Source organism: Tamandua tetradactyla, chromosome 4, assembly GCF_023851605.1.
Source record: "Tamandua tetradactyla isolate mTamTet1 chromosome 4, mTamTet1.pri, whole genome shotgun sequence".
Lineage (NCBI taxonomy): Eukaryota > Metazoa > Chordata > Mammalia > Pilosa > Myrmecophagidae > Tamandua > Tamandua tetradactyla.
Genome location: NC_135330.1, coordinates 20,415,123 through 20,429,147, shown reverse-complemented (window position 1 = coordinate 20,429,147; position 14,025 = coordinate 20,415,123). Strand labels below are relative to the sequence as shown.

General features: G+C 46.8%; 1 protein-coding gene across 1 annotated transcript in view; it reads left to right on the top strand.

Annotated features, from left to right (window-relative positions):
- Positions 1-596: 596 nt before the first annotated feature.
- Positions 597-14,025, top strand: part of GPA33 (glycoprotein A33) — a 38,076-nt gene continuing 24,647 nt past the window's right edge. Inside the window, exon 1 of the mRNA XM_077156856.1 lies at positions 597-1,122. Within this exon, the coding sequence (XP_077012971.1) occupies positions 1,080-1,122 (43 nt within the window). The 5' untranslated portion in view covers positions 597-1,079. The remainder of the gene's footprint in view (positions 1,123-14,025) is intronic.

Genomic DNA, 14,025 nt, shown 5'->3' with positions numbered 1-14,025 from the left:
GATAGAGGGAAAATGTGGAAGGGGCACACTGAGAAAGACAGCAGATAAGGACGGTACCACACAGGAGGAGAGGGGACAGAGGACCTTCCTTTCTATAGCTCCAGTCACCATACCTGGACTCAGCAAAGGTGACCTTTGGGCCACTGGAGTGGTGGACTCAGAATCAGAAAACCATTTACTAGCTTTGTGACCCTGGGGAAGTCACTCAACTTCTTTGAGAGCCAGATTCTTGTTTGCAAAATGCAGAATCCTAATACTCATGTCCCAAATGTGTTCTAACTACCTAGTCTAAAGTGAATCCCTTTCTCCTGTCCCAACTTCATTTTCTGTACCGTCTTCCTGGTCATGTTCCCTGTAGCACTTAGCAGTCTTTAAATTGGGTTAGCACCATCCCAGTTTGCCTGGGACTGAGGGGCTTCCTGGGACATGGGGCTTTTGGTTTAAAAAAATCTGGAGAGTCCCAGGCAAACTGAAATGAGTTGGTCATGCCATTTCTAAGATTATCTTCTCCATTCTTTGTGTACCTATCTATCTCCCTGACCAGATTATAAACTCTCCAAGGGCAGGGAATCCCTGTTTTCTTTGTGACTTTGTCTCCAGCATGGGGAGGGGGTAAGGTTGGAAAAAAGAAGGGATGCCATGATGTGTTTCAACGAAGGCAGTAACACCCTTCTTTTACTGGTTTCAGAACCCTTTTCCTCTGAGATCATTTCCCTTTTTATTACGAGGCAGTAAATTGCTCTCAGTTATAGGAGAAGCCCACACCTTAAGAGGCCCAGGACTTTGAACACCTGCTAAGTAGGGGGAAGGCAAGGGAAGTGACTGGTTCAAAGAGAAGGTGGGGAAAGGAGGTTCCTGCTGGGGCCTCTGATGGATGAGGCGGGGCCTGAGCCCAGTCCTATAGTTGAGCTCACCTGACAGTCCAGCAAGGGCGGGGCATGCGGGCTGGGCTGAGCAGAGGTGGGCAGGAAGAGGAGATCCACAGTAACCAGAGGCTGCTGTAGCCTAGCCTGTCAGCCCAGGCCTGTCCGGTACCCACCAGTGTCAGGCTGTATTTGGGGCAGAGAGTCAGCAAGACCATGGTGGGGAAGATGAGCTCTGTGATGTGGCTGCTGTGTGCACGTGAGTAGGCCCCTTCCGCACCGGTGCTCCTGGGGTGGGCAGGCCACGGGGGCTGGGGCTGGGGGGGTATGGGTCTCCTGGAGCCTCCAGGGGAAGGGCCTCCAGTGACACGGTTGTGTTCCTCTTGTTCAGAATTATTAATTCTACTGTTCAAGCAGCAGATTCCAGGCCAGATCACTGATTTAAGTGCCTAGAATCAGAATGCTTTTTATTTGTATTTACTTGTAAATAAAATTCCAGTCCAATTCTAGAATGAAGAATTTATAATACTCTGAAGTTTCCAAATCATACCATAGGGTCAGGCCCAAGATCTGATAATTGGGACAAAGTATTTGAAAGCAGGGCTGTTCCAGAAAATCCAGAATGTGTGGGTCTAGATATGGCCACTATCTAGGACTTTCCTATTGCCTTAAACCTCAAGAAAGGGACAATGGTAAGAGTGGTAACATCTGCATCACATACAGGGAAGCTAAGGCACAGAGAGAAGATGCAGCTTACCCAGTATTAGTCACAGAGCAGAAGAGCCAGCCCCTAAAAAATACAATTAGAAAAAAGGCCCTTGGTCCTTCTGAGACTCTTGTCACTGAAAATTCTAAAGAAGGGGAAAACCCAAGAAAAAATAGCAATCAGACATTCTTTGATATAATGATTGAATCCAAATCAAGTGCTAAATTGCAAAGTAGTTGTGAGGGGGCCCCACGGTACATCTAAAAGTCAGGATGGAAGCCTTGGTGTTAAGAGTGCCTGAGCACAGGAAGGGAACAGAATTGAGAGAGGGAAGCTGGGAATTTGGAAGTTTGGGGAATTTTAGGAACATTTTTGTTTGATTGAGCGTAATTGACCATGCTGAGAAACCCCACCAGCTTACAGTTCAGAAATTGTTGTGGGCTTTGAGGTGCTGCCAAGAATGGAGGAGTTAAAAAGCCATGCCTGGAAACTTAGGAGCCTCTGAACTCCCCAGGAAGGTGGAACCGAGGAGGCTGTGTGCTAGAGCTTGTTTTCCTGACAATGCAGATATGCCCCAGTACCCCGGATCCACCAGCCCTGCTCATTTCTCCAAGCCCACCGGCTTTCTCTCCTTGAGCGAAGGTGCTGGGAAAGGGCTGGGTCAAAGGGCTGAGAGGTAGACCTGGGAGAGATGAGTTAGTTCAGGCTGGCTCAACCCCTGCCAGAGGTCCATCTGAATGGCCTGCTTGGTTGGTTCATTCATCCAAACAGTGCTTTACTGGGCACGTGCTTTGGGTAGCGTCACAGGAGTGAGGGATCTGGAATCATCCCAGTCCTGAGGGAGTCTGTCTCAGCCATCATATCCAGACAGGGAGGGTGCTTCAAGTCCTGAGGCTGGGAGGATATGATCATCCTGGGTCTGGTGGGGCCAATGGTTCTTTGATCCTCTCCTGCTGAGCCAGAGGCCTCCTCTAAGCCCCATCAATTCCCCACTTCACCTCCATATATATTCCTACATGCGACCCCATGCATGAATTTTAAAAAGTGAATTTGGCATAAGAGAAAATCCAAATGCTCACCCAACTTTGAATAAAAAGTAGCCTTAACGCTGAATTGCCTGGGGCGAAACATGTTGATTTGTCCCTGAGAAGGCATGTGACCTCCAGGTGAACTTATCTAGTGGAACCAGTTCTTGGACAAGTTTTCCTTCCAGCCTCAGAGGGAAAGTGTCTTTTCTGGTGAAGTGTCTCTTCTGCCCCCACCCCTTCACTTCACCCCCGGAGTCAGCCTACCCCGGAGTGGAGTAGCCACCACCTTTTCCTGCATGCCTTACTGACATGAAGGAAGGGGCTGGAGTGGTGGGGCAGGGGAAGCAGGTCCCAGTGTGCAGCACATGGCATGTGGGAAGAGTTTTCCAAGTGGAAACATTTGGTGGTAAAATAGCCATTGTCAGCTGCAGCTGAGCAAGGAAGGTCTTCAAAGAGCAAACCTAAAAACAACCAGGTGTTCCACCTCCCCTCCTCTCTCCCCTCCACCGTGCCTCATGAGAGGACACCACCTCCTCCTTTGCCTACATGGAAGGCAGAGGTAGGGGCAGGGAAATTGAGAGAAGGCTTCTTGGAGGAGGTGGAGCTTGAGTTGGGTTTCAGAGGATCTATTGGCCTTGTCCCTTCTTCCTTTCTCCATCGGAGAGGCTTATCAGCCCTGAACCTGCCAACAACTTTGATTCTGCTGGTAACCTGGACAGGAGACACTGAGATGAAGAGAATAGGCCCCATCAGCCTTTGGGGAAGCAGAAGATGTCACATATGGCCAAACCAAGGGTTTGCAGCCATAAGGTAGTACATTTTGATAGAGAATATAAAACAAAAATAAAGCTGACATAAAAGTCAGTCTGCTTTTTATTATTACAATGTGCTGGCAAATCTAAACCTCAGTGACAAAATATTCTTCCCTGCCGGGGCAGATTACCCCTTCCACCTTGGCACTCCCCTGCCACCTCATACACTGGAGTGAGGGGCCAAAATTCAGCTCCTGTTCCTTCCCGACTGTTTAGAGAAGGCAAAGTGCTAAACCCCACGTCCCTGCACTCTGAAATGGAGATGCCAATTGTACCTCCCCTAGAATTGTTCTGGATATTAAATAAGTTTATGGATGTAAGGTCTTGGAACAGTACCTGGCCCATAAGTACTCAATAAATGTCAGTTATTATTCTTGCTGTTATTAGCATGGACAAGTGTAAGGTGCATCAAATTCGCTAGACTTTGGTGAATAATCACCTGTGAGTAGATTGTTCTTCTGGCAGACATGTGCCAAAAAAGGGAGTCAGAAGTCAAGATGCTCTGAGCCCTAAGTTATCACTAAAAAGCCACAGTGTCTTGGGTCTCTCCCAAAGGCTGCTAGAGAAAATGCTACAACTTATGTGCAAAATCAAGACTTTTCCTCTTTGGGAATTTTTTCAGCCACTGGACTCCATGAAAGATTTGATGTGATAGAAGGTACAGCTATAGGAAAACAGGTGTAGCAAAAGAACCCACCAAGAAAAAAAAATATATATATATATGTCCCAAAGCAACTTTGCCCAAAACCACAAAAATCTTTGAAAACTTAATTTAAAAAAACACATATTTTAAAAAGTCCCTTCTCGCCTCCCATGCCAGAGACATGAACTCTTGAGGCTGCCATTTTAGAATCCTTCCCTGGGCATCTCCAGCAGGAATGATTTCCCTTATATGTATGTGTTCCTTACACTCACCCACTCTGAAGTGTCACATTAGTGCTCATCACACAGGCTCACGGAGCAACCTGGGGTCTGCCTTGTCAGAGCCCAGCATCACCCTGCACCTCTAAGCTGGTTTGCGTGGTCTTTGGGGCTCAGCCTCAGACATGCACATGTGATAAGAATCAGATAAGAGATGGCCTTGTGCCCAGTTAATTCTGAACCCCAGAAGGTGGTATGCAGGCCATAGCTAAGACAGTGTCAGCCTGCAATTGCAATGATATGAGAGGACACCACCTCTTTTTTTGCATACCTAGGGGGCAGAGGTAGGAGCAGGGAATTTAGGGAAGGCTTCCTGGAGCATGCAGAGCTTGAATTGGGTTCCAGAAAACTACTGGCCCTTTCTCTTCTTCCTTTTTCCATCTGAGGGGCTTATCAGTTCTGAAATTGCTCAGCAACTACTTTGATTCTGCTGAGGATCTGGGCAGGAAAACATTCAGCTGATGAGAATAGGCCTCAGAAGCTCATTGGACCCTCCATCTGCTCTGCAGCCGTGCCACCCTACTCCCAGGGCCTGGCTTCCACCTGGGGCCTGGGCACCACCTGCACCAGATGGCAGTGGTCAGAGGACCTCTTGCCACCCTACTCCCAGGGCCTGGCTTCCACCTGGGGCCTGGGCACCACCTGCACCAGATGGCAGTGGTCAGAGGAAGGGCTCACGTGCAGGGCAGGCCTGGAATGAATCCCACTGTGTCCTTGGAGATAGGATCAGAATTAGAATGAATTTCAGTCTCACCATTAAAGGGGAAAGGGCACCCCCAGAACTTTTGAGAACAGGATCTGGGCATTTCTCTCTGATTTTTAAAAAGTTCCCCAGGTGATTATGATGTGCAGTCTGGGTTTAAAGTTGAATACTGTAGCTTGAGGGAAAGTAGATTTAATGAACAGTCGACTCTGAACTGGGGCTAATCGTCTGTGTGTGACTCAGCTCAGTTTTGTACTATCTGACTGCCTCCCTGAGTTACGGCCAAACCTCTATTTTGATGTCTCAACTCAAGGGGTCCAGTTGCACACATTCTCACACCTTAATATGAATACAGATCACCTTGGGTTCTTGTTCAGAGGCAGACTGATTCAGCAGGGCCAGGTATGGCCTGAGAGTCTGCATTTCTATCAAGGTGCCTGGAAGTGACGCTGCTTGTCCAGGGACCACAGTTTGAGAAACAAAGCTCTAGGGAACAATTGCTTCAGTAGCACAGGTGTGAGCCTCATCTTGCTTTTGTCTTCCAGAGTCCCATCTGGGAGTTTCATACACAGACATATTGCTTATTATGCCATTGGTCACCAGGAGACCAGGGTCAGGTAGGCCTGGCTCAGAACAGGCTTGTCCTCCTAGCAGTATTTGACCCTGTTTCTATCTCTCTCCTTCCTGAGACTCTCTCTTCTATTGGCTCCCACAATACATTCTCCCCTGGTTCTCCTCCTACATTCCTAGCCTGAACCTTTCACATCTCCTTGCCAGCCTCATGCCCCTTTGCCCTGGGCACCCTCAGTCCTAGACCTTCTTCTTTTATCCACTCCATACTCATATCACATCCAAAGCTTCAGTTACCGCCCATTCCAGTTGACTCACAGATTTGTCCCCAAACCTGACCTCTCTTCTTGTGGGTGATAAACCCACAAATCCAACAGCCCACTGGACTTCTCAACTTATCTGACTCATAAGCAGGTCAAACTCAAAAGCTGAAGACCCAACTCATGACCCCAAGCCTGATTCCTTTTCGTTGATATCTAACTCAATAAATGGAACCTTAGCCATCCAGGAATGAAAGCCACTAACCCATGAGTCATTTGTTATGGTTTTCTATTGCCATATATAAACCACATCAAAATTTAGTGACTTAAAAACTATAATAATAATTAATTTTGCTCACAAATCTGCAATTGCATGGGATTTACAGACACAGCTTATCTCTGCTCCATGCAGCATTAGCTGGAATGACTTCTAGCATTAGCTAGAAGACCCAATTCCAAGATGGTGCACTCTCTTGGTGGCAAATTGGTGCTGACTTTTGGTTCCCCACTATGTGAGAGAACTTCCACAGGGAAGTTTGGGCTTCTTCACAGCACGCTGGATTCTAAGAGCAGAAATCCCAAGAGGCAAGAAGTAGAAATGTCAGTTTCTTAAGGCATGACTCCAGAAACTGGTCCGGTATCATTTCCTGCCATATTCTATTCGTTAAGCAATCACAGAAACTGGAGGGACATGAACTCTATCTCTTGATAAGAGGAATATCAAAGAATTAGGGGACCATATTTTAAAACGGCCACATCACCCTTATACCTTCTTTTCCTTTATCCACCAAAATAACTCATCACTACGCCCTGATGACTTTAGCTCTTAAACGTCTCTTGAATCTGTTCATTTGTCTCTATTTCTTCTGTCACTTCACAAACCCACTACTGCCTAGTCTTGTTAGCCTGTTTTGCCCCTTCTATCTGTTCTCTGCCCTGGAGCAAGAACGACCTTTTAAAATAAAATAATGGGGTAGGGGAGGGGTGGTGTAAAGGTAGCTCAGTGGTAGAATTCTTGCCTGCCATGTGGGAGAGCCGGGTTCTATTTCCGGCCCATGTACTTCTGCAAAACAAACAAACAAGCAACAGAGAGAGAAAAAACAAACAAACAAAAAAATTCAACAAATGGTGCTGCAATAACAGGATACCCACATGGGAAAAGAATGAAATGTGACCCCAGACATATAGCATACAAAAAATAAAATAAAATAAAGACCACATCAAAGTCCTTCAGTAATGTCCCATGCTATTAGGATTAAGACTCAGATGGTTTTCATGGTCTATGGTATGGATGCAAATCCAGGATTTCATTATAGGAGGTCCTTAGGGGAGGCAGTGTGGCTGTAATAGGGAAGATAGTGGGATTTGTCCTAAACTGCCCTGATAGAACAAGTACACTGTTTTTACTTTTACTATATGTGCAATTTACCCAGTCGTTATGACAAAGACCACATGATGGACTGGTTTAAACAGCAAGAATTTATTGGCCCAGAGTTTCAGAGGCTAGAATGCTTGCTTTCTCCCAGGACTGGTAACATTCTGGCTGGCCAGCAATCCTTGGGTTCCTGTCTTCCCCATCCCATGGTGATGTCTTCTTTCTCTTTCTCTTTCAGGAGGACTTTGGCTCCTCCCCTGCCCCATGGCTTTCTTTCAGTACTTCTGAATTTCTTCTGTTTATAAAGTACTCCAGTAGTCCGGATTTAGACCCGACCTCATTCCATCAGGCCACACCTTAACTAAACATGACAGCTTCAAGCAATCCTATTTACAATGGGTCAACGTTCATAGGAATGCAGATTAAGCTCAAGAACACGTCTAACTTTGAGGGACATAACTCAAGCCTCTGCAATATGTTTATTTGGAGTGATAGAGGAAGGCAAAAGGATATCATACCAGGGAGAGTTGTGGATGAATGGACCCCAAGCCACCGCCTTGGTGCCAGTGCTACACACTGGGTTAGTTTTAGTTTCTGGAACAAGCCCCAACCTCTCCCATCTCATGACCTCTGTACAGTTCGCTTCTCTCCCCACCCCACCTCTCCTCCCATTTTCTCATGGTTCATTCCTGCTAAGCCTCCAACTCAGGCCTCCAGGCCCTTCCCTAGGACGGCCTCCCTCCTCCCCACGTGCAGGTCAGCTCCCTGTTACATCCACTCCTCAGATATGTACACCTGTGGCCGTGGGGGGTTACACTTATTTCTGAGATTATTTGTTACAGTCTGATTATTTATTACACCCAGAGGAAGGAACGCCATGAGGGTAGGGACTGTGTCTTTGTCTCTGGCCCTCTTATCCCCAAACTCTGCCACAGTGCCTGGAACACGGGGCTCAGAAGCTGTTTGTTGGGTGGATGTTAGTACATGGGTACATTTTACTGCATCTTGGCAGGACTGCAAGGCTGCCTGGCGCAGAATTGTGAAGGAACTGGGTCTCCCATCCTGCATTTCTTCTCTTCCCTCTTTCCCTAGGCTGCCCCTGCTTCTCTCCAAGCCCCTATCCTAACACTTTTTTTTTTTCAAAACTTGCCTGTCCCAAGTCCTTTTCCAGGGTTTGAGGCATAAGAGGGACTAATCAGGGACATGGATTTGTTTTGCGGGGTTAAGTGAAGAGAGTATCCCCGTGTGTCCTGTCTCCTCCCAGCTATCAGTCGCAGTTTAGCAGATCTGTACCTTGACTCAAAGGAATTTCTAGTGGTGGGAACTTCAGCATTGAGACAGCTGGTGGGTCTCAATTTGACTTGAGATGAAGTTTAGTTGCCCCTCAAACCACCCCCTACCTCTGCCCCGTGCTGGCAGCACTCAGGTTTCATCCTAGCTCTTCTCTGCTCCTGGATCACCCTGGAGCCCCCTCTCTGATGGGGTCACCAACTATCACACTTGGAACCCACCCCCTTCCCAGGTACCTCCTTCTCCTCTGCTCCCCAGTGACCTTTGGGCTACTTCCTGGTGAGTCAGGATTCCCCAAACACTACTATGCTTCAGAGAGACTCTGCCATCAGGACTGTCACAAAGTTCATTGGAGAGGAGCATAAAGTGTGCAGGGACAGGGCCTCCCTCCACTCTCCAGGGCTTGCCCCCCATGCGTGCCCACCAGCTTAGCTCCACCTGCACGGACGGCAGCAGGTGGCTCTTGCCATGAGTAAGCCTGATCCTTGCCTCATCTGGGGTCCCCGCTCCCCTCTATTTTCAGTCTCTGCTTCTTCCCTGTACTGTACAAGCCCACTCATGTCTTTCCCATCTTCAATCACAGAAGGGAGAAAAGAAACTTTCTCAAATCGATTGTACTCCATCTGGCTTCAGATTGCTGAGTATTTTCAGTTTCCTTGAAAATACAGGCTACTCTCACCGTCTCTACTTCCTCACCTTCCACCTGGCCTTATGGAAATCTTCCACAGCTTTACAGTTACAAGAGTGCTGTGTGTTTGCTCCAGAACATTTGCAAAATGAAAGCTCCAAATTGCCCTACGATCCCAGAATTCAGAAATAACTATTATTGATATATTAATATTCTGGTATATTTTCTCCTAGAATTTATTCTCTCTGAGTGATTGTTTGTACGGAATTGGGATACTGCTGTCTATCTAATTTTTCATCCTGCTTTATTCTTTATATACACAGGTTCAGCATAGTGAATTGAATCCCTCAGGGGCCAACTTAAATCCCAACCCCCCTCCCCAAACCTTTATTAGCATTTAATGAAGCTCCCTTAGGAAGGACACTGGCTTACAATGACCCCATCTGCTCCCTGAGCAGGAGGGACCAGGCCACTAACTACTCAATTGAAGAGGTCTTATTAGCACTCAGATCTAGGTGGACACCTTGGGGGCAGGGATGGGGGCTAGTGCAGGACAAGAGCAGTCTGAGACACAGAGCCTGTTCTCAAGATAATTTCCTCCAGTGAGGAGAGAAGATCTACATACCTAGACCAACCTCAACATGAGAATTAAATGTGTGTGGTGTAAACACTGCCTGAAATGATTTAGAAAAGTGAGTGAGCCATGAGGGCTGGTGGTCAGGGTGGGCTCCTGGAGGAGGTGGCTCATAAACATGCCCCTGATCAAGTTCTCCACTGCCCACACTAAGGAAGGTCTTTAATCAGCTCCAGGCAAAGTTCACTGAATTAATTCAAATCTATAGATTTCCAATGAGCCATGTTGTTGAATAAATGGCACAACAAATACTCATTGAGTTCTGACACCAACCCCTTTGCCTCTCCATCCCTCCTCCCTCAGCTGCCAAATTATATCCCTGCATGGCCGGTCCATCCCCACCTCAGAAGGCAGGACAAACTGACCTGTCTTTGTGAACTGCCTTGCTCTCCTTAGAGACCAGCACTTCCTCAACGCCAGAGCTTGCTATCTAGTTCTGAGGCAGGCTGGGCTGTTCTGGCCTCCAGCACCTCCTCCCTAGGAATGTGGTTTCTCTGAGCAAATGGATTTCCCTAAGTGGAAGCATTATTGCCGGTTTCCCAAGGGTTCCCATAATGTGCTGTGTCTACCTCGGGCAGCCAGTTCCATCAGGCATTTCATTATCCTCCTTGGATATATTACTTTCCTTTTAGCTCCCAAGAGACAGTTTATTATCTTCTTAACAAACCTTAATTATTTACAAGCAATCATCCTGACCTCAAACTGGGTCTCCACACCCCACCCCCTCGGCAAGGTTAAACGAGCTCATGCTTACATCTGGGGTACCTTGCGGGCTTGGCTTCCCCTCTCAGGGGTTCCTTTGGCACTTTATTTGCTTTTTCAGCAATTTTTCACAGTCTGGGGAATAGGTCCTTCCACCAAGTTTCTCTGGTTATAAATCCACCCATCCTTTAAGCTTGAATTCCCTATAACTCATCCATTTACTCTATGTAAGAGCACTTACTCCAGCACCTCCTGTGTGCTGGATGTTTTGCTGGGTCCCGGGGATATGAAGACAAAGAAAGCATGGCATCACAGAGGAGAAAGGCATGGCAATACGGAAGGTTTGCACAGATCTTGCCAGGGACTGTTGTATGCACTGAAATACATTAAGTCATTCAACACTCAAAACTACCCTGAGTCAGTTAATATTTATTATCATCATTTTACAGTTGAGGAAACTGAGGCACAGTGATGGTCATTAAGCTACCCAAAGTTATACAGCTAGTAAAAGGAAGAACGAGGATCCAGCCCTGGAGAGTTTGGCTCGGGAGTCTATGTTCTTGACCATTTTGCCATTTTATGTAATAACATTTCACAAGAGAGGGTGCTAGGAGGCCGTTGCTCATGGGATATTGGGTGGCACATAGGATAAAGTAATCAGCTCTGCTTGGGAGAGTTAAAACATTTTCTCTAGGGCAATGTACGTGCTCAAAATGTCCTCCCTAGCAGACTACTGTATCATCTTTTTCAGCATACTACTGTGTTGCCAGGAGAGTTTATAATTCCTTCTTTGCAGGGCAAATCACTTGCTCTTCCAACTTGTATACCCCTGTGAGGGTTAGCACATCAATCAGTTATTAGTTATTAGCCCCTTAAGGTGAATTAGTTTACAGATGGATGCTTTTCTCTCAAGGCAGATGCTGAGACCTCAGCCTTGAGAAGAGAGAAGCGTAGGGGAGTGAGGAGGGAAGAAAGAATACTCCTGGGGCACGAGGGATGCGGCACAAAGGAAGCCACAGTATGGGTGAGCTGCAGCTATGAGGAGGGTAGTTTCTGGGCCACTAGAGAGATGACACCTCATGCTGACCCATGCAAAGAAGGAGAAAGAGAGGTGGGTGGAAGGCTCTAGAAATGAACTTCACATTCCAGTTTTCCAATTACTGATTCAAATCTCACCTGGGGTTTTTGCCTCGTTCACTGCATGGGGATACTAAGATCCCTGAGAAAGGAAAACAAGGACTGCAGAGCTAATAAATATGAAGTCTATGGAAAGAGCGGAAAGGGGCTAGATAGAGGTGAGAAGCCTGGTGATTACCCCATCAGACGCCTCGGAGTACACAATGGAAAATTATTAGGATGTCAAGCCAGATGTCTCTGTTACCAGTAAGGTTGGAACAAGAGGATCCTGACTGAGGCAGCAGGAACGATTTAGGTTCGCTCCTTATCATTCCCGATAATGCCTGCTGGCATGAAATCCTTAAACGCCGGATAAATTCTCATTTAAGATTATGGAAAATGTAAGTGTTCCTCAGAGCACGGGATCAGCCTTTTAAGATCATCCTCAGGTTTACAAATAACATCTAAATGGTGCTCTAAGTTCGTGCAAGGTTGTTTTTTTCTCATCCATTCATTTCAATCTCTTCCCTCATAAATCCATTAACATAAGATGATTCTAATGCATGATTATAAGGATCTCTAAAAGTGATCCATTCTTTAACTACAATCATTAGCCATTACCATCCCTTTTCACAGCTCACACATCGTGATGGTGGGTGGTTGTCTTTTGTGATAAACTTCTACGAAGGATGCGCCTCAACAGGCACCTATAGAAAAATATGTATCGTAGAAACTGTAATTCATCGAGCACTTCTTATTCTAAACAAATTACACATTTCATGCCATTTAATCCTCACACGATCCATTTTCATCTCAGGAATCTGTGGCACAGAGAGTGTAAGTAAATTATTCAAGGTTATTTAGTAAATAAATTCCAGCCCAGGCATTCTGGCTCCAAGGCCTGCATGGTTAAACCCTATGCTATGCTACTTCCTGAAACGACAATAGGGAAGTTGTACACAGCATGGAGTGGAAGACACCTGGGTTTAAAGTAGCAAAGGACCATTTTTGAATTGGAGGACAGGGAGAGCTGGCATAGGAAAAGAACAGGTGGTGGGAGTGGCTGATCGGACAACAGCCCTCGGGGGAAGGTGACATTCAGAGACCAGCAACCAGCCAAGCCAGCCCATGTCATTTGGCAGAGACCAAATGAAACCTCCAAGTAGGATGTGAATCACCTGAAAACAGTGAGGTGCTGGCAAAAGTAGGGTGTTGTAGTTACTTAGCTCTAGTTCTAAGTGAAGTCCGCATTGCTTTCTTTTCTGTGAGTCCAGTTAAGAGGACTCAACTGTGCGTTTGAGTTCAGTGTATGTCCATAAATTCTGCCCAGGTAAGAAGGTGAGTTTATGAGTGCAGATTATCTCTCCAAACAGAGCACAGAGGTGGTTCAACACAGTAGGTGCATAATAAATGCTTGTCGGGCTGAAGAAAGCATGTAAGAGTTTTTGTAGGGAAGGGGTTGGAGGAGGAGTATGATTTGGTCGAAGTAATAAGATAGGAAGTGGATTTTGTAGGCAGCCAGGACAGCCCCTTCCTGCCTCCCCCCACAGCCCAGCAGAGCCTCGCGCTTTGCCCGCGGCGGCCGAGCAGCAGCCCGCAGCACCTGGCCTCTCTGGGGCGTCCTGGACCGGCCACTCCTTCCGGCTGGGATGTGTGCTTTCAGACTGCACGTGAGCGTCAGCTGTGCTGTCGGCCACTTCTTGTATCCATCTAAACAGAGCCAAGTGCTTTACTTCGCTGAACCTCAACTTCTTCATTTATAAAACAGAAATAACAAAAATGCCTGCCATTAAGGGGAATATGGTGCCTGTAACATCAAGTTGTAATTCATATAACACAAGACTGAATAGAAATGAAGAAATACTGACTCTGTGTTGACTCGTTTTCCTTCCTTTGACCGTTGGCTTAATATTCTTTCTATCCCAGGTGAGCATGTAACTAGACACGTTGTCTAAAGAAATGACTTTAGTTGGTTCTCTTGGATTTGATAGTGAGGATTAATAGCAGCAGATAGAATGTGCAGTGGTGTGTGAATGTATGTGTAGGGGGGGGTAACAGCGCACAAGCCAGCTGGGCTCAGCCAGCAGCAGCTTCTGGAATGATGGACAAGAAGGAGCTGGGAACCCGCAGGGCAGGGAGAGGCGGGACCCAGGAAATGTGCTGGTTCGGGCAGGGTAGGGAAATGAGGTAAAGTCCTGCTTACAGCCGAGAGAACTGGGGACGAGATACAGACAGACTCTCTGCACAGGGGCAGAGAGCTCAGCTGTGGGCTGGGAAGATGGCATCAGAGGATGCAGTTAAAGCAAACAAACTTCAGACATGGAGTAACTTGTCAGTGTAGTGAATGTGTTTTGGGACAGATAAAGGGGAAGATGGGAGCCTTTGGCAACACTGAGGGGCATTTGGTAAACCTTGGC